This window comes from Haliaeetus leucocephalus, unplaced genomic scaffold, assembly GCF_000737465.1.
Source record: "Haliaeetus leucocephalus isolate CR32 unplaced genomic scaffold, Haliaeetus_leucocephalus-4.0 Scaffold1014, whole genome shotgun sequence".
In the NCBI taxonomy this organism is placed as follows: Eukaryota; Metazoa; Chordata; class Aves; order Accipitriformes; family Accipitridae; genus Haliaeetus; species Haliaeetus leucocephalus.
This window is the reverse complement of record NW_010973450.1, coordinates 3268441-3292601: the sequence shown is the minus strand read 5'-3', so window position 1 is coordinate 3292601 and position 24161 is coordinate 3268441. Positions and strand designations below refer to the sequence as shown.

At 44.7% G+C, this 24161-nt stretch overlaps 1 protein-coding gene across 1 annotated transcript; it reads right to left on the bottom strand.

Moving 5' to 3' along the window:
• Nucleotides 1–529: 529 nt before the first annotated feature.
• Nucleotides 530–23918, bottom strand: OTOL1 (otolin 1). Its single transcript, XM_010585007.1, has 7 exons — nt 23665–23918; nt 22980–23177; nt 9704–9813; nt 4826–5185; nt 3128–3217; nt 1551–1622; nt 530–1425 (listed from the first exon to the last, which is right to left on the bottom strand). Exons 1-7 carry the CDS (start codon nt 23916–23918, stop codon nt 530–532), a joined length of 1980 nt encoding a protein of 659 aa, XP_010583309.1.
• Nucleotides 23919–24161: the final 243 nt, after the last annotated feature.

Below are 24161 nucleotides of genomic sequence, written 5' to 3'. Positions count from 1 at the left end.
ACCAAGTCTAAAGTACTAGATAATACTGATTCAATGATAAAACAACTTTAAAACTTGTAATGTGATTTCAAGAAACCTACTGCTCATGTTCACATCTGATTAAGCTCTATAAATCAAACTCTGCAATCTTTACCAAAACCAATGGTTACGAGCACTGATTTCTAGAGTTTTGGCCATGCAAGGATTGAAGGAGCAGGTGTGATTAAAACAGCAGTTGGACAGTGAGTTTCATTACATAATTTGAATAGGCTAATCACAAACCTGAAGTCTGTGATACGAAATCCCTTCCCCATGCCAGTCCTGCTGGCGTTTGGACAATGGTTTCTCTTAGCCATCACCCACCTGCGCAAAGGACGTGCCGCTTCTTGGGGCTGCTAGTTAAAACTAATCCATATATTGCAAATATAAATCTTTTTGTTAAAAGCTCACGAAACTAGCAACTAAACCAATATGCTAAACTGATGCTCATCTCTCCTCTCACAGGCAGAGGGAAAGGCATGTTTCCCAGTACCATCTTTGCCCTTTAAATCTATAGCAGGATCTCAAAAACATCTGGATACAGAAGAAACCCCGTAAAGATGCTGTCGTCTTCAGCACTGACATAGACCCCGTTCCAGTCTCGTGCAACCTCCAGCCACACCTGGTCGCCTGCACTCAGCTTCAGGACCGTCAGGAAGGATGCCTGGTCGATCTCCTGGCCGTAGAGCGTCTCACGGGCTTTGGCCACCTTCCTGCTGCGGGCAACGAGGCTGACGCGGGCTGGACGCCCTCTCACCGTCAGGTGGTAAGCGAAGACGTATGCCCCGGGCACGCTGCAGTTGAATTTCCCAGTGGAAGGGTTGTAATCTTCTTGGTCGTTGTACAATATCTTGTCAAATCTAATGGGGACGTTGGGTGGAGGGAAGGGCTTGGACAAGCCGGCACTGAACGCTGATCGCAGGAGCTTTGCCGTGTCCCCTCGGGCACCCTTTGCCCCACGGGAGCCTTTCTTTCCCGGAGCCCCTCGGCCCCCCTTGCTGCCAGCGGCCCCCTTGGGCCCAGAAGGTCCTGTCATGCCGGCAGGTCCCAGGTCCCCTTTTTCACCCTTACTTCCTTGCTCGCCCTTTTCTCCCTGTTTTCCATCCACCCCCTGAATACCCTCAACCCCCATCTCCCCTTTGCTCCCTTTTTCTCCCTTTGTCCCCCCTTCCCCTCTTTCTCCCTTCGCACCTCTTCCCCCTGGCTCCCCGCAGTACCCCTTCTCCCCTGTGTCTCCCTTTTCCCCTTTGTCACCCTGTTCTCCATCCACTCCTGGGTCTCCAGCATCCCCCCTATCTCCCTTTTCTCCTTTGGTCCCGTTCTCACAAGTGTCCCCTTTGGACCCTTTTTGTCCCTTCAGTCCAGGGAAGCCATAGTTGCCCTTATTGCCTTTTACTCCAGCTTCACCTAGGAAAAGGGCAAAGTGGGAGGAAAAAAAAGATTAAAAACATTAGTATTGGATTGCTTTGGAGATGACAGCAAAGGGAAAGGTCAGAGTAATACTCCTGGGTTTCCCAGCCCCTGTTACATACCTTGCAGCCCAGGTTTGCCTGGATAACCGGGGTTTCCACTTATTCCTCGCTCGCCTTGCTCCCCTTTGCCTCCTAGGACATTTCACCATTAATATATTGTTGGTGGTGGTGTCTGCAGCACAGCAATCATTTCACGGAAGATGACTGGTATGATTTCACATGTGTCCCTCACTTCATTAATAAAATAGACATAAGCAACGTGTGTTTTCAAGAAATGCCTTCAGAAACCTCAGCTGAATCTCACAGCACCAAGCACCATCATGCAGACAACTGCATCTCACTCGAATGTTGGATTTCTGACTCTAATCAGCGCCTCATTGGGAGGTGGTTGCTGCTGTTGTCCTGGTTTTGGCTGGGACAGAGTTAATTTTCTTCCTAGTAGCTGGTACAGTGCTGTATTTTGGATTTAGTATGAGAATAGTGTTGATAACACGCTGATGTTTTAGTTGTTGCTAAGTAGTGCTTATCCCAAGTAAAGGATTTTTCAGTTTCCCATGCCCTGCAAGCGAGCAGGTGCACAAGAAGGTGGGAGGCAGCATGGCTAGGACAGCTGACCTGAACTAGCCAAAGGGATATTCCATACCATAGGACGCCATGCTCAGTATATAAACTGGGGGGAGTTGGCCGGGAGGGGCTGATAGCTGCTCGGGGACTGGCTGGGCATTGGTCAGTGAGTGGTGAGCAACTGCATTGTGCATCACTTGTTTTTCTAGGGGTTTATTTCTCTCCCTCTTTGTTATCTTCCTTTTCATTACAATTTAACATTATTGTTGCTGTTGTTGTTGTTATTAAATTGTTCTTATCTCAACCCTGAGTTTTACTTTTTTTACAACTCTCCTCCCCATCCCACTGGGGGCGGGGAGGAGTGAGCGAGCGGCTGCGTGGTGCTTAGTTGCCGACTGGGGTTAAACCACAACAGCTGTTTAATGGCAAGATGGAGGAGATGACAGCTCTGCATTTCTCACTCCAGGATTGCCAAAAATCTTGTTCAAGTGAATCAAAGCCTAAGAGACTGCACTGACTGAACTGCGCAGCACGCTGCTGCTGTTACACCCATTATCAGCTTTGCCATGTGTTTCTCCACAACCAAAGGCAGCTGCAGGATCCTACCAGTGGTGTGTGTCAGCAGGACAGAGCTGCTCCAAGCCTGAAATGAAGGGCAGGGTTTCCTTTCCATTACTACTGATGGATAATAATTGCTCTCCATCTTAGCTGAAATCATTTTGCCTGAGATACTTAAATGGAAATGCAGCTTCTATACCTGTGCGGAGCTTCCATGGTGTTTTCTTCCTGCTTATTTCCCTAACCCAAGGCAAACTGAACTCAGTTTTTAAACTCCCGTTCAGAACAAGGAGTTTCAAGTGAGATCTTTATGAGCGGCTGTTCCTATACTGCCCACACATATGCTACCACCATCTGAGTTATTGTCCCTGCACTAATACCAGCTAAATCTTGCCAGGTGCCAATCCATACCAGTATACTCCATTTCCTTTGAAAAATATTTCTTTCTATAATTTTGTGGTATTCGATGAGGACAACAGCATCTGTTTTCAAAATGAGTAGTTAATCTGCTTTACCTCTTTCTCCTTTAGAACCTTTTGGACCTTGAGGACCTGGGGCTCCTGGCAGACCTTGCAGACCAGCATCTCCTTTCTCCCCCTTGGGACCTGTAACATAATCACATTAACAAAATTATCTTTCTTATAAAGAAAATTTGCAAAAATAGCTAAGCAACATGTCATTGAGGGATGCATGTAAGGAAAACTCTGTTTCCATCACCCTGAGAGGAGCTGGCTATTTTATCTGACATCATACAACCAATGCAAAGAAAACGTGAGACAGAGGGGCTTGGCCTGAGCCCTGCTCCCCTACGCCTTGCAGACACTGCAGCTGAAACCCTACAGCAGGGCGAAAGGTGAGGGGTGATGGGGCAACACCGTGCTGCTCATGCTGAAATTAGTGGGGCGTGTGCTCACAGGTCCCCTGGTCAGGCACGCAGATCGCCAGCTTTTGCCTTTCAGCTACTGCAATCCCTAAATCTTACAGATTTGCATTTCACTCTTGGCTGTAGTTAAAGACTTTTTAAAACCAACTTTCAGCTGTCTCAGAGCCACAGGAGCTCAGACATTCATAAAACATCAGAAGTAATCTGTCTTTAATATTTGAGCGCATCTAAGGAGCTCCCATAGCTTCATAATTGCTCCCCTCCTTAAAAAGAATTAAGTCTGCAAATACCAAAGTGAAACCTGGCAGACACCTCCACGCTGCATAAAGGATGGGTTGAAAGGCAAGCATGCTGTCTTCAATTTTTTTTTTACTTTTTCATCCACTTGGGAATCTAGAGACTGCTGGTGCACGTCTGGGAGCAGACTATGGCAGCTTCAATCATCACAACACAACCCATTTGACACAAGGACTTTTCCATCAGCACTCGAGAAGTATAAGCGCAAACTCCCTTTGCAGCCACTATAATTTCCATTAGCCAATCCCTCCCGAGCTATGGGAAGTGAAAATCCCTTGAGTACATTGTATTAAAAGAAAATTATTTCATGATTTTACCACCTTTCCTCAGATGAATAGTTTCTATCTCCAATATTAGTGCTATTAAAGTGAACATTTGCAGACTAATACACTATTCATTATAGCAGTATTAGAATTAGGTGCTATATAGATATATATTTTAGCAGTAGAAAAAAGAGACAAAGTACGTCTTATAAAATATTTAGGTGCTCTATACAGAGCTGCCTCTTGTGAGAGCAAGTGTTTATTTTAAAATTTGAACCTAAAATTATTTTTGTATTTAACTTCCTCTCTTCCAAGCGGAAAAAAAAATCCAAGAAAAAGAGGCTTTTATCATAAACCTTCAGCAAAGATACAAAACTGCCTGCAGATAGTTTTGAGGGTCATAAAACCATGAAGTGAATGTGAAAGTAAATCTGTGGCTCCCAGGAGATCAGACACAGGGACAGAGAATCGAAAAGCGTGGCCATGTGGGGCAGCAGTGATGTGGTATGGGGCCGGCTCTGCACATGCTCCCACACCAGTGTGGTCCCCAAAGTGAGTGCTGTGGGAAGGAAGCCCCTTTTGGGGGCTTTCCCACTCATACTGGTGTTTTATAACTTCTGGGATGTGGCCAGCATGCACTTTTTTGCTCCGGCTTTACACGAGGTATAATCACATTCGGCATTTGCTGCCCAAGTCTCATTTCTTGAAGGAAAAGCAGGAGTCTCCTTGATAGGGTTTATGCATTTTAGCTAAGAGTGGCAAGACCATACCTGGGGGTCCCTGCTCTCCCAACTGCCCCCAGGGCCCCGCGGCAGGCGGGCAGCAGTCACAGCAGTTGAAGAAGAAATCGGCTGTGTCAAGTGTGTAGTTCTCGAAGGGGAAGAGCGTGGTGGCCCCTTGGGTCGCAGGGCTTGGGGTGGGTAACTTGGCTCTGCCTGGCGCTGCCGCAAACGGGCTTTTCCCCGTGAGAGGGGTGAGGGGGGTGCGAGAGGCACCGTTGCCCACCAGCTGTAAGGGCTTTGTCTTTGTGTACTTCACAGCTGGGGTCACCTTCACTCCGGCGTGCACGGCGATAACAACCAACATCACAAATGCCAAGATGGACCCTGGTGAGCTCCACATGTTGGCAGCTGTAGGAAAAGACAAACACAATTAATTGCTGCACAACACCCTTTGCGTTCGCATGTACCCCACAAAGCCAGAAGACCTGCCTGAGTTTGTGTCAGGCACGTGTGGGCATCTGCTTGGAGGACTACGTTACAAAGCCTCGCTTTTTATGAGGAAAGTAAAGCAAAGTTAGCAAAACCTCCTGCCCACTCACCCGTATCGACCAGCACCCTACAGAGCACTTGCCATCCAGCTGCTCCTGTTAGCTGTGGTTGGAAGTGCTCCCACAGGTATCAACAGAAGTTCAAGGGACTGACTGAGAGTTACACCATCACTGGGACACATGATGTCTCTCTCCCAAGTGCATAGTTAGGAATAATTCAATAATGATTTCAGAGTCTGACACAACTGCACGCTATAAAAAGTTTTACTCTAAAAGAATAAATGAAAACAATGAAACATCAAGTATTCAAAAACTTTTATGTCGATTTTTTCTTTGTTACTGACTGATTTTCTGGACTTACATATTCTTTTAGTGTAAACTTTCAGGTCTGTTCTTTTTATTTTTAAAGTGTTGATTTAGCTGAACCAGGAAGAAAGAACAAAGTAAGAAGCACACATTTTTTCCTATAGGACAGATGACGCCTCTCAGATGACTTGTCATATAAAGCATCTTTGTTTCTTTTTTAAACCAGTGTACCGACCTGTAAATACAAACGGAACAGACTCCCTTTCTTGCTGAACCTGTAATCTAACCTTCCTTAGCAGCTAAGGCACTTCATTACATGAAAAAGTCACCAGGAGAAACTCTTGACTATCCTTGCCATCCAGAGGGCAAAAGGAGATCTGACTCAAAGTCAGGTATTTGGGGGCTGTATTATAATCTTTCCATTTTTAAGAATTCAGTTTTAGAGGAAAGGGTCATGATTTTTTTCCATTTTCACACAACAACAAATCATTTAATGGAAAATTGATTTTCCACACAAAATCCCCAGTGATCACTGCTGCCCATTGCTGCTGTTCAACCCATTCTTCACCCCATCAGCTCCACTAAAGGATAAATTACCCCTTCTCCATGCCTGTGTTGCATTAGGACAGGATACCGGGCACTGATTTTTGTCATAGGCTCGTATTTGCTCCCAAACAGCCCCTGCCAACCTTACCATGAAGAGTTTAGCACAGGCAGGCAGAGAGGAGCCAGAACTGACAGCCAGCAGCAGGGAAGCAGCCACAGTCGCAGAGCAGGAGGGTCATCTGCCGTCTAGAAAGAGAAAAAAAAGCACCAAATTCTCCTTTTGAAGAATATACTCATGTGGGAGTGTTTTGGAGATAACTAAATAAACCCATAACTTCCACATGCCTAAAGCCAGCAGCAGAAAGAAACTGCGACCTTAGAGACCTAGTAACTTTATGGGGAAATGGTAAATCAGTTTTCAAATCAAAACCGTTTCTATGTTTTACTGTCACAAACCACTTCTGCAACAAAAAAACAGACACTCTAAAACAAGACACTCTCCCGTTACGTAGCCAGATTGATGGATTGCTGTCAAACACTGGAAAAACATAATTAATAAAAAAATTATACCTTACCAGTCTGTTTAGAAAATAAATTGCTCAGACCACGGAATCGTTAAACAGATTTTCATTATAATGGGCAAGACTGTTCCTAAAATAATTGTTCCTAAAATAATTATGCTTAAATATATAAATGCATTTTAATAAAACTGAAATTTTGGACTTTTTCATTACATTAGCTCACCACCACTGATTCTAAAATCATTCATTTCTATGCCCCCACTAGGAAAGATTATGATTCACAGTGGACACAAAATATGAAGAATTAAACTTTGCTGCAGTGACATCTCATTCAGTACATCTATATTTAATTGGATCTAAATATCTACTAATCGTTAGCATGTGTCTCATAATAACATTGTAATAATACACTGGTTCTTTTGTTTGGTCCCTAAAATTATAGTATTTAGATATTCCAGTTCACAACAGGTATTTAACCCCAATCTCCCAACTTTAAGTAGCAGGGAGATGATTGCACTTTCTGTTAATTAATTATTTCAAGTTCTTATACATGGGAAGAAAAACACTAGTCCTCATGCAGCTATACATTCATTACAGACAGTGATTTTTCTTGAGACAAATTATATTGCCACTACGTCTTAAATTCTGCGACTTCATTGCAAATATCCCACCTAAAGACTAAATGACCAGTGCGTGCTATCTCCTACCTTATAAACGGTCCTGCTCCCAGGACGGCCCCCCCTCAATGGCAGTTTGAAAAAGACAACCTTATTTTCGGAGAGAATCGGTTTTATTTGTGTAACAGCTGTCCCCGTGACCAATGAGAGCCTGCACGGTGTGGGGAGAAAGGGGGATTGGCAAAGTCCCCTGAAAGGAGCAAAGTGACATTGAAATCCGAGGAAATTCAAACACTTTCCCCCGGCTAGGATGCTGCTCTTCACATTGGACGTTTTTGGCTTTTCCCCCAACATCAGTTTTTGGGGCTTTAGGGACACTCCTTTTTCAACTTGCAGCATCATGTTTTGGTACCATCAGACTCAGTGTGAATTTGTCCATCTGCCTCAGCAGGGTCCAGGCTTCTCCCTCAGTATTTAGTGTGCAGAGTTTGGCATCGCAGTCCCCTCCTTGCAGTGGGAGTTTAGAAGGGGTAAAAGAGAAATTACAGAAATAGCTGTATGGGATCATGAGTGCATGTGTGCATGCACCTGCACAGAAATGCAGCGAAAGGGGAATTCAGCCTCAAATCTGGGCTGTCCCAGGTAAATGCAGAGATGGAGCAAGCAATCTTTCTTCTCCCTCCACCTCCAGCGCATAGCAGGGTACCTGCGGGCAGCCATGCTGCACAGCGAGGTGGCAGAACAAAACCCCGATGGGAAAAGGGACAAATCCATCCCAAGAGGGCTGCTACAACGTTGTTCTTATTGGAACGGATAACCCCTCTGGATTTCATAGGCTAATTGATTTTCCTCGCTCTTTCCCAGCAATCACAGCACTCGTTTCCTTCCCTGGTGACCTTAAAATGGGCCAGCGTTTATTCTTAGATTTCCCAACCCGGTTCAGAGTGCAGTATGAAACGCAGGAATGTGAGGCTGCCTTTCATTGCCTTGTCTTGGTGAAATATGAGCAAGGAAACCATCTCATTCAATCAGTCCGAATTTACTACATACCAGTAGACTCAAAGCTCAGCTGCAGGACGAGAAAGGCTGCTTGTTTCAAGCAGGCTAGAGAAAACAATCAATTCTCCTTTAATGTAAGTGGAGAGAATTGTAATCCTCCATGATCTATTTGTGACCACCCTTTCCTGCACATTAGTCTACAGCTTTCAGCAATAAAAAGTTGATTAAGGCAAGACTATTACTAAGCATACCAGACTAGATTGATTCACCAGCTTTTCAGGCTATTCCAAAGAAATCAATTAGGAGCTTTGCAGCGAGATGCTCTAACCCTGTGTAGGACATGGGCTTGTCACAACTCCTGCAATGGAACCTGCACTAGCACTCACTGATGCTCATTCATACCGCTGAAAACAGAGCTGGATCCTGAATTCAAAGAGTTCCTTTTTAAAAATTAATAACCCTTTTCGATACTGTAATTGGACTCAATGTTTTAAACTGAAGTTTTGTCTTCAGCAGTTATATTTCTGACAAGACTATGGACACATAAACTGAACACAAAAGGCAATCAGATCAGTTATAATAAAATCCTTATTTTGCTCTTAACTCAGGACTTTTCATTAGCAACAGAAGTTATTCAACAGGGGAAGATTAACCATTTTTAACCAAGATTACTGCATTTTACAGTGTTGCCTCCATATTCACCAAAGCTAGTCTTTCACAGACTTTAATTTCATGCCATATTTGCTGCACTCTAAAGCTAAAGCAAGAAACACAGCCTGGGTTAGTGTATTTTCCTGAATAGCTTGAGTAGTAGCAGTCTGGAATACTATTATTAGATTATGTGACAACTGCAGGTTTTTAAATTATAGAGTGCTTACTGAGTTACTGAAGCAGTTCCCAAAACTCATGGGTTGAGAGCGTAAATTAAGATTTAGCACTAGATTAATCACTCTGTTTATTCAGGGAATCTGGATCTACCTTTTACTGATATAAATGATGCATGTGGGCCATTAAAATGTCTTCAAAGTACATTTCAAACACACTCCTAGCCTTGCATATTTGCAGATAACTGTTTTTGACTGAGATTTGCAAAGCTGAGTAAAAAAAAGCTGTGTCCACGCTACTGATTTCTACCAGCACCTCCAGCAGCCATGGGTAGGAAGGGCTGTGATCTTCTCATAACTGCTAGATCACTAAAAGCTCCTCATGGGGCTTGGCAAAAGCAAACACATGAAAGCCAGCGCATCCTGGAGGAAGCTTTAAGCAGCCTAAAGCAATTCCCCAAGGAAACAGCATCCTTGCAATCACTAATCCTTGCAACCCTAATGCTGGCTCCCCATCATTATCAGAGATGGGGAGGAAAGGAAGGACTTCACCAGAGACCCTCACCTCTCCCCTCCTCTGCAGCCTGAGGCTCCTCCTTGTCCCAGGAGGGGTCCTGAACCCGGATGCGGCCACAGCAACCTTGTCCTTGTGGGATCCTCTCCCTGGCTGTCATTCTGAAACACAGAGGGACACGGCAAACTGTGTAAATATATTTTGTATTAAATTAATGGAGTATTTCTTAAATGAGATCAGTGAAGGAGATTCAAAAAGCACCTCCCAGAGGGCTCCACTTCCAATTGTTTGTAAATGAAAATAGAAAATTTAGATCTGCAGACACAAGGTAAACTGATAAACTAAAAAAAAACTGGTCTGGAAATACAATAAAGGAGGAAACAGTGAAAACCCAAGCAGCATAGAAAATAAGCCAGGTTTGTAATAATAGGTAATTTAAAATCTTAATGCTCAAGAAGGCAAACTGGAAAAGAGAATATTCACATAGAATAGGAAGTGGGTAAAAATGGAATTAAATTACATTCGAGCTGGGTGAAAAGTGTTAAAAGGAAATTAACATTTCTATGTGAAAAAACAATTAACGCTTCTCACAAGATTTCCCACAACAATTTAGCAGACCTCCTGGAAAAGGCCCTCCTCTCCCTCCCTAATAATTTTATTTTGTGAAAAATTGAAATGTGTTTGTTTCCCTTTATTCATTATCACAAAACAATTGAGCTAAACAGAAAACAGAGTGAAATGAAGATTTTCTTCTACGTTGTTATTTAGGGGAGGGAATACTTCCATATAAGACAGTACAATAGATAAATTAATCAAGTCAAGATACAACCTTTTTTCTCCTCTCTTATGTACTCAGTATGTGGTAGCCTCCTAAAAGTCACTTAGAGGCAGCACTAAACGCTCAGCAGGAATCCACCCTTGCTGGGCGAAAAAAAAGCAGAAGGCTGCTGGTTTTTTGTTTGTTTGTTTTTTTTTTTTTTTTGAAGACCCACTGGAAAAGCTACATTTTCATTTTCTCCCCTATTTTCCTTCTGTCCTTTCTCTTCTTTTCAACCTGGAAATCCAGCCAGCCCATGTTTTCCAGGCTGACCCCTTTTCCCAGGGACTTCAGGGTCTCCTTTGGGCCCCAACAATCCTCAGATACCAGGTGGCCCTGTGTGTCCCTTCCAGCCCTTCCCACCCATTTCTCCCCTGTTCCCCTCAGACCCCTTTTCTCACCAGTTATCTCTGAGTTCCATCTCACCTCTTGGACCCAGTTGCCCCTTGTAGCCTGCAGTTCCTGGAGGTCTTCTAGGAGAAGTTTGTCCTCTCCAGGAAGGAAGTCCTGCCTCACCACTGAGTCCCTGATCCTTCTTTCCTCCTTTTGGTCCTCACTGTCCAGGTCCTACTGGGGGTCCTTGTATTCCTCTCTCCCCAATGTAACCTGGTTTATCCACAAAAGGGAAAAAATGGTTAAATCCCCTTTACTAAGAGCAACATGTCAGAACAGACAGAATACAGCTCTGTAGGAGAGGTTTCACTGGTCATCAAATTACATTTTCACCTAAATAATGTCATTTTTCTCTATGCAACATACGACTACTGAGAACTAAGCTTTAAATGGTGTAAAAACAGCACAACAAAGCAAGCAATATATTAAAAGATCAAAAGCTTTTTCCATCTGGGAATGCTGCTATTCAGATGCCATGGAGCACAGCCCACTCTAGGGACACTGCAGGCATCCTGGAAGCCGAGGGGTCGTGTGTGGTCTGTCCATGTGTACAGCGCTTGGGATGCTAGTTTACATTTGTTTGCAAAAGAAAGAATTATGAACTAAATGTTTGAGAGAAATAAAACCTAAAAATGACCAAAATTTTTCTTTGGATTTTGCTTTTACAGTTGTTGTTTTCAGCTTAAAATTTGGGGGGCTTTCCTTCGTGATGAGAACTTTAAATACTGTGTGGTATAAAAATTAAACAAGTCATTTACATAGAAAAAAGAGCTACTGCTCATGTAGGATTTTAAAATGCTTGACTTCAAAAAAATACTGCCATAGGGATTTTCATTGGATGCAAAGGAATAAAAAAATCTCCCTGTAAAATCAGTATAATTGCATTTAGTGTTATTAAGATTCAGATATCAAGGGGAAAATGAGATCAGAAAAAAACCTGCCTCAGTCTATGCCAGTATATCCCACAAACCCTAGGCCATATGTTGTTTTAAATTTCCTAAGTTACACCTAAATAGAGATTTATTGCACTTTAAAGTATAATGGCTAGAAGAATCCAAAAGCTACTGTTTCACATAAATAAGCATTTAGGGAGTTATTTAAGGACTATAAGAACTTCATGATACCTATTACATTATATCGAGTCAATCACTCTAAGAGCCCCTAAATGCATATTTAAAATACCAGTAACATGAACTTATTTATGTGAGAGACCGGAATTACAGCACACAACTTGTTGTAGCTCTTCGGGCTGAACTCCTACAGCGGTGCCGATTTTTGAAGCTCTGTTAGGAGTGTAAAATGGCCCCACAAACAAACGCGCTCCCCCATGCATCGTACCGCTGCAGTGGGGAGCAGAATGCGTCCCAACTCACAGCCCTGCTCCAGGGGACGGATCTCCTTTGTCAGGACCTACAGGTGCCTTGGGTCTTGACTAAGAAACACGTCCATTGTGCTCGTCTGGAAACTCTAAACGGTCAAAGGTAAAAAGTGATAAAATTACCTGGCTCCCCTTTTTCACCTTGGTCTTCCTTTGTGTGTTGGGCTCGGGGATGTCACAGAAACCCTGCTTCTCTGGTGTACTGCTCTTTTCCTTCAGTGTGTTCAAGAAACAGAATAGTCCTCAATAGCCGTGCCTTTGCTAATAGTGAGCGGTGGGATTGTTTCCCTCCTTGTCTCCAGTACCACCTTGCAGGGAAGATGATATTTGCTGGGCTGGGGAGGCTGAAATGCCAGGCTGGTGGGTGATAGCGGCTTGTCCCGTCGGGGCGAGGGTTGTCAGCGTGCTGCGGCGAGGCTTTGCTGAGGACAGATTGCAGCCCGGCAGCCCCCCGATTGTCAACCTCTGGGACCAGTTTGGTGGCATTTGTCCCCAGCCTGGGTCAGTGGGGACAGCGGGTGCCCGTGGCAGGTCTCCTGTTCCTGGTATGGAGGGGAACCAGCTGAATGCACCACGAGCAAGAGCTTTCCCAGCAAAATTATTACTTCTAAAAGAAGTAGAGAAGCGATACGCAGTCATAACGCAGTCCAAGTGCTTCATGTGAAGAACATCTACCAATGCAGGAACTTCTTTCCCATCCACAAATATGGAGATTGTTGTATTCACAGGATGCTAAAATAAAGAAGAAAAACTGCATATATTGTACAGTCCTTAAAGAAGCACAGAAAGATCTCCACTGTCGCTATTTGCAGGACACATAGAGCAACAGCTGCTTTATTGCAGCTTCCTGGAAATTATATTTTCTGGCTGAAATCTCCTTTTTCATGTTTAATATACGAAACCCATGAGATAGACCCAGTACCTACTACCTTAGAGGTAATGTGCTGCCTTTGTGTTCCTTCATGAGCAAATTCTGCAGCTGAAAATGGCCACTTGACACTTCACAATGCATATCCCAGTATTTCATTATTCTGAGACCAAAATAATCCCAAAGGAAATACATCATGCCTAGAGCATATTACAAACCAGCAGTTTTATGTATCCAAATGTATAACTGATTGCGTTTAAATAGATACTGAACTGATTCAAAATATTTATTTCTCTCAGGCCAAATATTTGTCTTTGAATAATCTGGTAGAAAACAGTGACCTCTATAACAGTCATGAGCTGTAATTTACCTTTTAAAACTACTCACGCTGTGGACTATAAAATTGTATTTTGGATAAAATCATGGCAAGGAAATGAACTGTCAGAGTGATTTTATATGAACATTCAACTTTAGCTGGATTTTCTGAACAATTTAAAGAGGCGAGAGCCCTTTCTGGCTTCTGGTGGGTGGAATTCAGAAACCAAAGTGCATTTATGGAGCCAAAGTAAGGAGGAGAGAGGATCAGTGAGCTGGCAACAGCGCATCTGGAAAACGATGCGCTGGAGTAGTCAACAGGCTGCTTGGACCACCCTGAGCACAGGAGTTTCTACATCTAAGCAGTGTAGTGTGTGTGGATTTTTTTTTTTAATATATATATATACATGCACATATGTACAAATGGGATTATTTCTAGGAAATTTTCCTACTGCATATTGTTAAGCTCAAAGAATAAAAAGTGCACCATAAAGTTTTATATTGTCTCTAAGTTTTTGTACCCTCTGTTGTAGTGTCTCATTTGCCTGTTGTCTCACTCATCCCACATGTCTGCCTTCCCCATAGATTTTAGGAGTACATCTCATCACACCAACTCCTTCTCCTTTCAGCGCACACGCCTATATCACCCTCACTTCCACGCCAGACTTGGCAGCTCTACTGATGCAGTGCAGGCGTTAGTATTTGGGGCTTTTTCAGGAAATAGGCAGTTTCTCACTTTTTCTTTGCAAAGACCCTACAGGCCCATAAAGGCCAAATATCTAAAGTTCAAAACTTGGTCAAAAATTGTGAACCACCACTGTTTAAAAATTCACACTCTAATACTCAAAATTTTTAAATTTTTCTTTTTTTTTTTTTACAAATCAGGAAAGATTTAGCCATACAGCTGCTATTGTACTTGGATCAGGTGCAATTCTTCTCATATATGTAAAGTTCCCATAAAGTTCCACAGACAAATAAAATTGACTTGGCTGGCTGCCAAGTTTTAGGAAGTTTTTGCTATTAGAACAGGCAACATTTACCAAAGGTGTATGCCGGGATCCTAACACAGCAGTGGCCTATTAATCAGCAAAGGGCAGGTGTTGTTTTCTAAGAACCTTTATGCCAGCACTGTGGCTTAAGCCAAATATTATCAGTTTTCATCTAATTATTTCACAGAGGATCTCTCTAGCTCCGTACACCTGCCACTTTCCCTTCTGAAAGACAAAATTTAATTAAAATCAGGAGCTTATGCCTATGCACCTTCTTTTTAGAAAGGGAGATGTAGTATCAACAAGCAAGTCAGGTATCAATACTGCCAAGCCTCGTAGTTTTGCCATGAGACTTAGATGTTCAGTACTCTTAAAGTTTAATCTCTTAAAACCCTGTGATTGCAGAAAATTGCAGATTTCATTTTAAAAAGTCAGTTCTGAGCCTTGTGTTTAAAAGGCTCAGACTCTAGGAGGTAAATTACAATAATCCCAAATGTAATTATATTTAAACTTTTCCAGTCTTATAATTTGAGAAGACATGACTCACAGCTTATAATATTTAAGGGACATCAACCTGGTAACTACAACCATTTTCACACAAAGACATAAGCCGTGTTTCTGATTTCTGAGTCATATTGTGCCCTTGCCAATATTAAGATGTATACGCATGAACAGCATCAACTAAAATACCAGGATACTGGACTCAGTGATAGACTCAGCCCTTTCCTAGTCCTCAGATACACTACCGGGCTTTTAATTATCGTAGGTTTTAAACAAAGTCTATGTTCAAGCTGCACCTGCCCAAGAGATGGCAATGTCTCACTGTCGGACACAGCCTGTCCAAGGCAAAGTGCTTTGCATTAGCAAAAGCTTTTGTCCTAAGCTTATTATTCCATACTAAACACTGCAATCATTATCTATTTTAATACTGTGAAATCCAGTCAGCCTGAAACTACCCAAGTTAATAAGCATCTTATAAGACAAAGGGCTTATAGATCTCCACAACAGCAAATTTACTCAGCAGAGAATCTTGTCCTGCTCCTCTGTGGCACAATGTCAACACACAGTGACGCAGACTTCTTTGCAGGTTATTTTACATTGGGAGGTGTTGCAACACCCCTTGGAAATAAGGAAGTGGAAATATCTACTTTCCTTTAACCCAAATTCTTCTTTGCTCTGGCAAATATATGTTTTGTAATAAAGCAATGTTACAGCACAGGTCACAGTGTTTTAAAGAGTCGCGTGCTGCAACCGTAAAATCATGATAGGAAGCAAAAAATCTGGGAACAAAATTGTCTCTCCGTGTGCTGGACTCAAAAGCTGTTGGGAGATTATAGTATTTACAAAATTAAAAAGCAACAGAGAGGGAGAGAATTGGCTTTTCTTACATACAAACTAGATGCAAGGGACTTTGGATCAACACTAAAGTCAGAGGAAAGATTCCCACTGATTTCTATGGAAAAAACACCTAATACCCCTGCAAGGTGAAAATTAACTATCCTGGAAACACAACTCCCCATTTAACCACAGGCGAGAGGCAGCGTCAGAAGAACATTGTGGTTTGGGGCTCATTTGACACCTCAGCACACTCAGAGGCGAGCTGCACATCAGGTTTGCATCTCCCAAAAAGCGTAACCACCCGCGGTCTCCTGTGCAGTGGCTGCAGTTGCCAGTGTGGGGCTGGATGAGCATCTTCTGGCTCTGCCACAGCTCTGTTACGGGACTTTTGTAAGTAGGAGTATCTCGTGCTCTGCAGGGTTACGCTCCCACCCACCAAAGCACCATCCATCTTTCTCCCACCCACATTCATCCTAATTTCCCCTGAAGATCCCCTGAGAGGAGCTGCCGTGCAAACCTCTCCACCTCCTCTGCACCTCACCCAGCAGCAGCAGAGGCAGCAAAAGTATCTCCAAATGAATAATACAGGGGAATGTAAAATAATAATAATAAATTATAATTTCAAAAAAATATAAAATACATTGCATTTTTTAGATCTTCTGATTAGGGCAGGAGCAGAGTAACTTCCTTTCCATCTCTCATAGCAGACCTTGAGAAGGGAGAAAGAGCAAAACGTGCCTCGGTGGGAAGGATTTCTACAGCAGTAGCTGCTGTTTGTAAGGAGGTGACAGAGCCTGGTTTGGACTCCAAATGTAGTGACAAGCTTTGCCGTATGCCAGACCTTGTGATGAAATGTAGCATATTTTTACAAGCAGAGCTGAAAGACAAAGAAGGGGGTTTCCACATTGGCAGGTGCAGCTGTGAAAAAACAGGGATGAGGGGGCAGAAGGTGGTGGGATGGAGAAGGATAGATAACACGAGAGGTTTCAGAAAACGTGGAGAACTGCTTCAGCCGGAGGCTCAGCACAAGAGGGCACTCCAAGTGCTCCCAAAAGCCCTGCCAAGGATGGTTTTACAGCCCGCACCCTGCAAAGATGAAATACAACCATCCCAGCCCTCAGCCTTAATCAGCCCCACAGACCCCAGACATCATGGTCCACATCCTGAGCATCCTGCTCCATCCAGGACAGGCACAACAGGATACAACAAACATTTTCACGGGATAACTTAACAACGGCCTCTAGACCAAAATGGAATTTTTGGACACTGAGTATATGTGATTAATAGATAAAACATGAAAAATCAGGTATCTATGAGACCTACACTTTTCAAACTTGTTTCCATTGAGAGCTTTAATAAAGGCTGAATCTGTATGGTCAAACTATATAGGGGAAAACAAAAAAAAACCCCACCTATTTGTAGAAACTGCTCATTTTAAGAAAATTTCCCATGGCAAACTAGTATCAGAATAAGTAGGATTAATCACAAGGCTGCCCGTACTCACGCAGCATTGTGAAAGAGATGAAACAGATAGTGGATGGAATTGCCTGTTTTTAAAATGAAGATGAAAGCCTTCTCCAGCAACTGGGTGCAACCCAGAGCAGCTGCAAAACTGTCCAGCACTGCCGTTCAATGGGCGATTCCTTCCAGACCACCACAAAACACAGCCGCCTTCCCTAGAGGGAAACTTTAAACTCCCAAAGCAACTTCATTTTTCTCTGAAACACTTAGGAAGCAGTTATAGAAGCAAACCACGCATTCACTACCACAGCCGTAGGTTGCTGCCTACCTACCGCATGAAGGTAGGTAATAGTGCAAGTTATCCGGCAGATGTGGGAAGAGCAATGGTTTGTGTCTTGAAGGTGTGAACATCACCGGCTGAAGCTTACAGCAGCTTTGCCTATCAGAAATCAGGATCTCATAGATGAGCCACTTGCTAAGAAGAAAGAAAGAATTCTACAATAACTAGACCTACTTGTGAATATTCATCAAAAAACAATACTGATTTGATTTGCATTCACTCCTCCTCCTCTTTGGTCTTTATGATTATTCAAATAAGTAACCTCTGTAGCAAGTAGGTATGTCAATGAAATAATAAATTTTCCAGTAACACTTACAGAAAGAGGGAGGTATTTTAATCCATAAGCACAAATATTCACACCTGATATCTGAGTGAGGATGTGAGTATGGACATGTTCAGAGCTTCTATAGGTCAATAACAAGATTACAATTATAACAAGAGATCACACACTTGTTTATACAGACCATTAAATTAGCTGTAGCAATTTAATGTTGTAAAAGGGACACATCAAGAGCAGAGAATGATGTGAAGATCTGACTCATGCGGGATTATAGATCCCGCCCAGCCCTCGTACTCAAAGTTGATTAATGCTTTACCTTCTAATTGCTTGTTGTACCTGATCTCAGAATGCCACCTAGCCCCTCCTCTAGCTGGGGTACAGGCAGAGTTACCCCAACCGGAATGCTACATATAAGCAGTTTCCCATGCAACAAAATTTCTCACACCAGACCATGGATCTTACCTTGCACAAAATTCCAAAAGAAATTGCACCACAAGGCAGGATCAGACCCGACCACTGCTGCCACCACTGTCCCACCAGCCAGCATCTGCCTGGGTCCTGCGCAGCCTTTCCTGCCTTACAGGCACCTTTGAACTAACACTAATTCCCAAAAGAGAAGCTATAGACTGATGTGGTGTTCATCTAAATCAAGCAGAGAGATTATCACTCACAAATGGTTGTCACACACACCCCACAGAGGTGATTGCTTTATCCAATTTGCCCTATAATTAGACAAAAGTTGTTCTTTAATTTGTCAGGTTGACTTTAAATGCAATTTTGTCAGGATATCGGTCTGTGACTTTCAACAGGACCACAAGAGAAGAGCAACACCAAATTAGGACAATAATCAAAGGTTTAGCCAGAGCATCGCCTCGGCCCAGCATCCCAGCCTACGGATGTTTTTACAGGAATATTCTGCAAACTCAGACAAACCAAGCCTTATGCTTAGTCTGGAAGTTTCCTTTCCATTAATCAAGACAGCCTGACTAGCTAGACAAAATCTGAAAAAATATATCCAGATATCTCACTGTTGCAAAAAGAAGAGAGTTTGGGCCTGTTCTTTTGTTAGGTTTGCAGGAAAATCCTTAGGTCGGCTCAGGTAACCAGGCCTGCAGAAGACCCTGCAGTTATTTTCCTCCTGCACTTAAAGTTAAAATATACTTATCCAAAATAAGACTACAAGAAAGAAAGTGAAATTTCAGACCTTGCCTGTGAGACGGAAGAAAACCTACCATCTGCAGAAGACAGGTGCAGACTACGTAGTGGAGTTAATAAAAGCATCATTGTGGCACTTTGACATGACTTAGCAAATATTTGACATTCAAACTTGCATACAAATACCCAGCGCACACATTGACTATGACACAAATGCAGACTGCTAACAAATGAAGGTCTTTATTTTTAGAACATTCATCCCTTTCTGCCCTCGGAGAGTTGCCTTAATCCCTAATGAGCAGCCTCACAGCCCGGTGGTTTGCCTTCCAGGATAGATGAAGCCTACACACGTGAGTGAAATAACCAGCAGAAGACGAGGGGCAGGGGCACTGCAGAAATCTCCACTGCAGAAACCACCGGCAGCAGCAATGCAGGGGCAACGTGCAGCGACGGGCTCAGGCTGCAGAACGGTGCTCCCTGGCGAGAAAGCAACTGCTACAGAAGTCACCTCAGCTCCTGCCCGAATTCAACATCCATGTGTTGAAAACAAGTTGTAGGCAAAAGCAAGGTGCAGGAGCTAGCAGAAGGAAATGGGGTGGAAATGCACCTGGACAGCGAAACCTGCCCTGGTGTGCAATCCAGCCACCCACTGACCCGAGCTGGAAAGAAAACTTGCCTCTTGGCAAGTATTTCTGCAGCAGGGTGTGACAGAGCCTAAAGACTCATGAAATATTCAGACTATGGTTTTGACTTTATAAATGTTACGATAGCCTTTATGGCAGGTAAGTGATTTTATTCCTGTCTCAAGGGGGGTATCTTCTGGATACTTCCTGCAGCAGCGAAAGCCAGTACTCAAATCCCCAGTAATAATTAACACAAATCTCCAGTGGTGAAACAAGGAAGGGAACAGATCTTCCAGAGCACCAACCCCTGGGGAGACAAGGAAACAAAATCCCTTATTTTTATATAGCTTATACAAGTAACAACTTTGGTATAATTTTTACCATGATAAGCACAAGACACACAGAAGCCTGAGGTTCAAGCAGGTTTGGCGCGAGGGGATGGCAACCCCAAGGAAAGTGCTGGCTAGGCCTAGCTTATCCGTGTTACTCATCTTTTATCATATACACCTGTTTTTAAGGCATTGGGAGGCTTTTCAGCTCCTTTGCTCAGGGCAGAAGGGCCTCCACAGCCCTAGGGCCATCCTGCAGCAGGGGCTGCACTGGTAAATGCGAGAGATGAGGGCAGGGGGATGCATGTCTCAGCCCAGCCAAGCAAACCCCCCCAATTCACAACAGGGCTCTGCAGCCGTGGCACTGACACGGCTCCTGCAGAGAGAGGCAAACACAGGGGAGGGGGAGAGACCAAACCCGGCACATCAGCACCTGCCTCCTGGCGCACCGCACACTGCTGGCAAGGTGGTTAGATGCTTTTTTAAGTGTATTTATTTGACCACATGAAGTCTCTCCCTTTCAAACCCTGGCTGCTCCAGCTGGTCTAGTAGAAAAGTTAACTTTTCGTTTCCCTTTTTTTTTTTTCCCTCTCTTTGCAGGCAGCTCAGGGAGAAACAGCAGGTGAAGGGAAAGAGCCTTCCCTCTTTTAGCAGCAATGCATGATAAATCAAACCACAGCCTCCTTTAGATTAAATGCTGTCCTACTTCTCACGAAAGAGTTATTAATCCTGAATTCAATCAGGAGGCAGTTCTGACCATCCTCCTTGGTGAGGTTCCTCCCTCTGGAAACACCAGCCCTTGAAACAAACACCAGCAAGGGCTTGGTGGGGCCCCTGCAGCCCTGTCTTGTCTTAAGGCAAACAACACTTGATTATCAGCAAATCTGTAATTCGTCATAAGGCGAATCATTCTCCATTTGATAAGATAGTGTGTGTCAAAAAACAAGCTTGAAGCATTCATATATACACTGAACCTTCATCTTATATAAATTGGCAACTGCATCTAATGCAACCATCAGTGGGACGGAGTGAAGCAAGACAGTAACAGATCATTGGGGTGATTATTAGACTGGAGAAAAGTTACTTGTAAACTCCTCTTTGAAAAATACCCTGACAACAGCTAAAGCTGTTGTGTGGAGCAAGTGGTCTGATAACTGAGAATGGTTTTGCAGGTATTTTTACAGAATTGGTGTAAGTGATAGCCAGCCGCTGCTCTATGACTGGCAAAAACTTGCCATTTCAAGCACCATCCACTCAGGCACCAGGTATTTTGCTAAGCTAAGCTACATGCACAGACACAACATGGGCTCCCGTAGTATTCCAGGACCAATGGGACCTCTGCTTCGAGCTAGAAAGGGGCACAACTATTTGTAAGTTCAAAGCAAAGCCTCTGCATAAGTATTTTTTAAGATCAAAGCACCAGTTCCGCAGTCAACATCCATAAAAATAGCAGCACAAGAAAGAGGCACTGTTCTTGCCGTGTGAGCTGGGAACGAAAGCGTCACATCCTGACTGCCCCTTTGCCACCTGCGCAGCTTTGTTTGTGTAAGCGCCTTTTAAAGATACTAACTGAGGAAAGAGCATTTTTAAAGCATCATTAAAATGTGCTCAAATATTAAATGAGCAACTTTAATAACAGCAGTTACATCTGGCCCTTGAAACAGTTTGCATTCCTTTATGGCCTTCTGTGGTTCAGAAGACATTAGCCGGGGCCAGAACAGCCCCAGTGTGCTGGAGGTGACCCCAGCTCCCACAGCCACATGCTCGGGACGAGCCACCCCTCTCTGCAGGGAAGTCCCCCCTGATCCAGAGGCTTCAGGCAGAGACAGACCGGGGAGTACAGCCATGACCGGCTCTGCAGGCAAAGCTGTGGTGACAGTCACCTCTGGCAGGGCGAAGCGATGAGCTGAACAAACCACTGCACAGCTGCAGAGAACATGCAAACTTCAGCTCACCTGCAAAGGCACATCTTTAAGAGAGTTTGTTGTACAGAAAAGTAAGCCATTTACCAGCACCAGCTCTTTGTCTCACAGTTCCCACCTGGTTGTAGAAAGCGGTTCTACTTGTAAATGTGAGAACAACCATCCCGTGGCCAGCTCCAGCCTCTGGACTCACTGCGGTACCTGCTGCCTTTGGGGTGTGTTTGCATGTGGCTTCTTCTGCAATGTGAGCACAGCCACAAGCCAAACAGAGCTCGGTGCCTACAGCCAAACAGGCTGTGGTCAAACCCTCAGAGCTCCGCTTCAGCAGCCACATCCCCATGCTGCCCCTGGCCATTTGCTCTCACCTCTGTGGCACGGAGGGTCACTGGCAAAATAAACTTATTTTTCAGCTGATGACTCCCTCAGCCCAGCTCATCCCTCTGCCATGGAAGGGGACATGTCCCCAAAGGGGCCGGCAGGGATTGGGGCAGGGCCCCGGGTAGATCAGTACCATGGCTGAGGACAGGCACACCACGCTACACCCATGGGCTCCCACGCTCTTTGGGGATGGTCCCTCCAAATGACACTCGAGTGACTTTAGCCAACCTTCGGCTGTGGGAGCTGCCCGCTGCCGAACAGGGCAAGGACCTGGCACCAGCGACAGCCCTGGTCCCACCCGCACTTGGACTGCATTTGCAACACCCTCATTTTCAAACCTGAGAGGCTGAACTTAAGGATTTTTGCCCTGAAAGGCAATGGGAGTTTCTCTGTAGCTCCTGCCACACATATAAGTTGCGGCATGTCCCAGTGCTCAGGTGTGCCTGGTTTAGGCAGTTTTTACAGGAAAGCTTTGTACAGCAGCTGCTTCGATGCCCCTTCAACAGCTCAGGGCAGAGCAGGACATCCAGCCCTCCCCAGCGCTGCAGAAATTCGGATCTAGGCTGGCAGCACATCCAAACTGTGTGCACGAGCCCACATGGCAATGCCTGGAGCTCCCCTGCTCCGGTGAAAAGCGCAGATGTTTCGCTGAGCCTGTCACACTGCGCTCAGAGCCAGCACACCCTGTAAGATTCATCTGATGTGTCCATTTAAACGGGATGCTGGCTCGTGCCCATGTACCCGGCAAGGAATTTGCTCATTCTCCATGAGCTGTTCATTTTGCCGCAGTACCAGTGCGAGGTTTTGGGTGCAGACCCAACACTGGCAAAACTCATTTTGGAGAGGTCACCAGGAGCAATCCGGGGATCCCTCATCTCAAGCAGCGCTACCCCGCTGGCCTCAAAGCTGAAGCCACTGCCCAGCAGCAAAACCCATAATCTTAAATGAAAGAACACAAGACAAAACCCAACCTTTCTTAATACCAGTCATTTATCACTTAATTAGTGTCACATAATAACAGTGTTGAAGGCTGAGAAATGGGATCAGCCTGTCAAGACCAGGTCTCTGTGACTGCTTTGCTTAGTGAATGAGATTGTACCTGGTATCCTGCTGCCCGAGGGGAAAACAGCGAACAAACCGTTTCTGTTACTTTTATTTCTGACTTATACCGCAAAGTTAAGTTCTTAAGTAGCTCTTTGGTAGCGATCATGCTTTTTTGTATCGGGAGCAGAATAAACGAAGGAAACCTAAGCCTCACGGTTAGCAGCGTCACGTAGTATTTCCCGGGATTTCAGATAAAAGTCTTGTCAATACTTGTCCACCCCTACCTCTCTCTTCTGGAAACGCCTCATCTGATACATTATCACCGTTTCCCTCCTTACACGCCCGTAAGCAACACCGGTTTCCGACAGCCCTGCCGCAGCACCTTGCAACGCTCAGGTCTTTCCCACTCAGCCCCCTTTGAGCCGGGGAGCAGCTCCCCTTCGCGCAGCCACCTCCTAAACTACCCACCAGCTTGTCTACGACAAGGTACGCGGGTCGCCTCGAGCGGTAACAGCGACCCCAAAAAAAGCCGGTTTGGCGCCAGATGTGCCGGGGAGGAGGGTTGGTACAGCCGGTGTCCGGTTCTCCCGGAGCGTTCCCTGTTTTTTTTCCCGCAGCGGGGAAGGCGAAGTGCATTACGCAAGTGCATTAAACAGCTGCCGCCTATAGACGCAGGATCCGCAGGCAAACATTCAACAACGTCGCCGCTCCGGGAGGTGACAGACCCGCTAAATCCCACCGGCTTTCCCCGGACCTGCCTTAGACTCCTCTCCCTTCCCCAGCAAAGCCCTCCACGCCGAAGATCCGCGCCGCCAACCCCCGGGAGGCGAAGCGGCTGCTGCGGCAGCGGGGGGGCGGGGGCCGGCCCCCCGGCCGGGC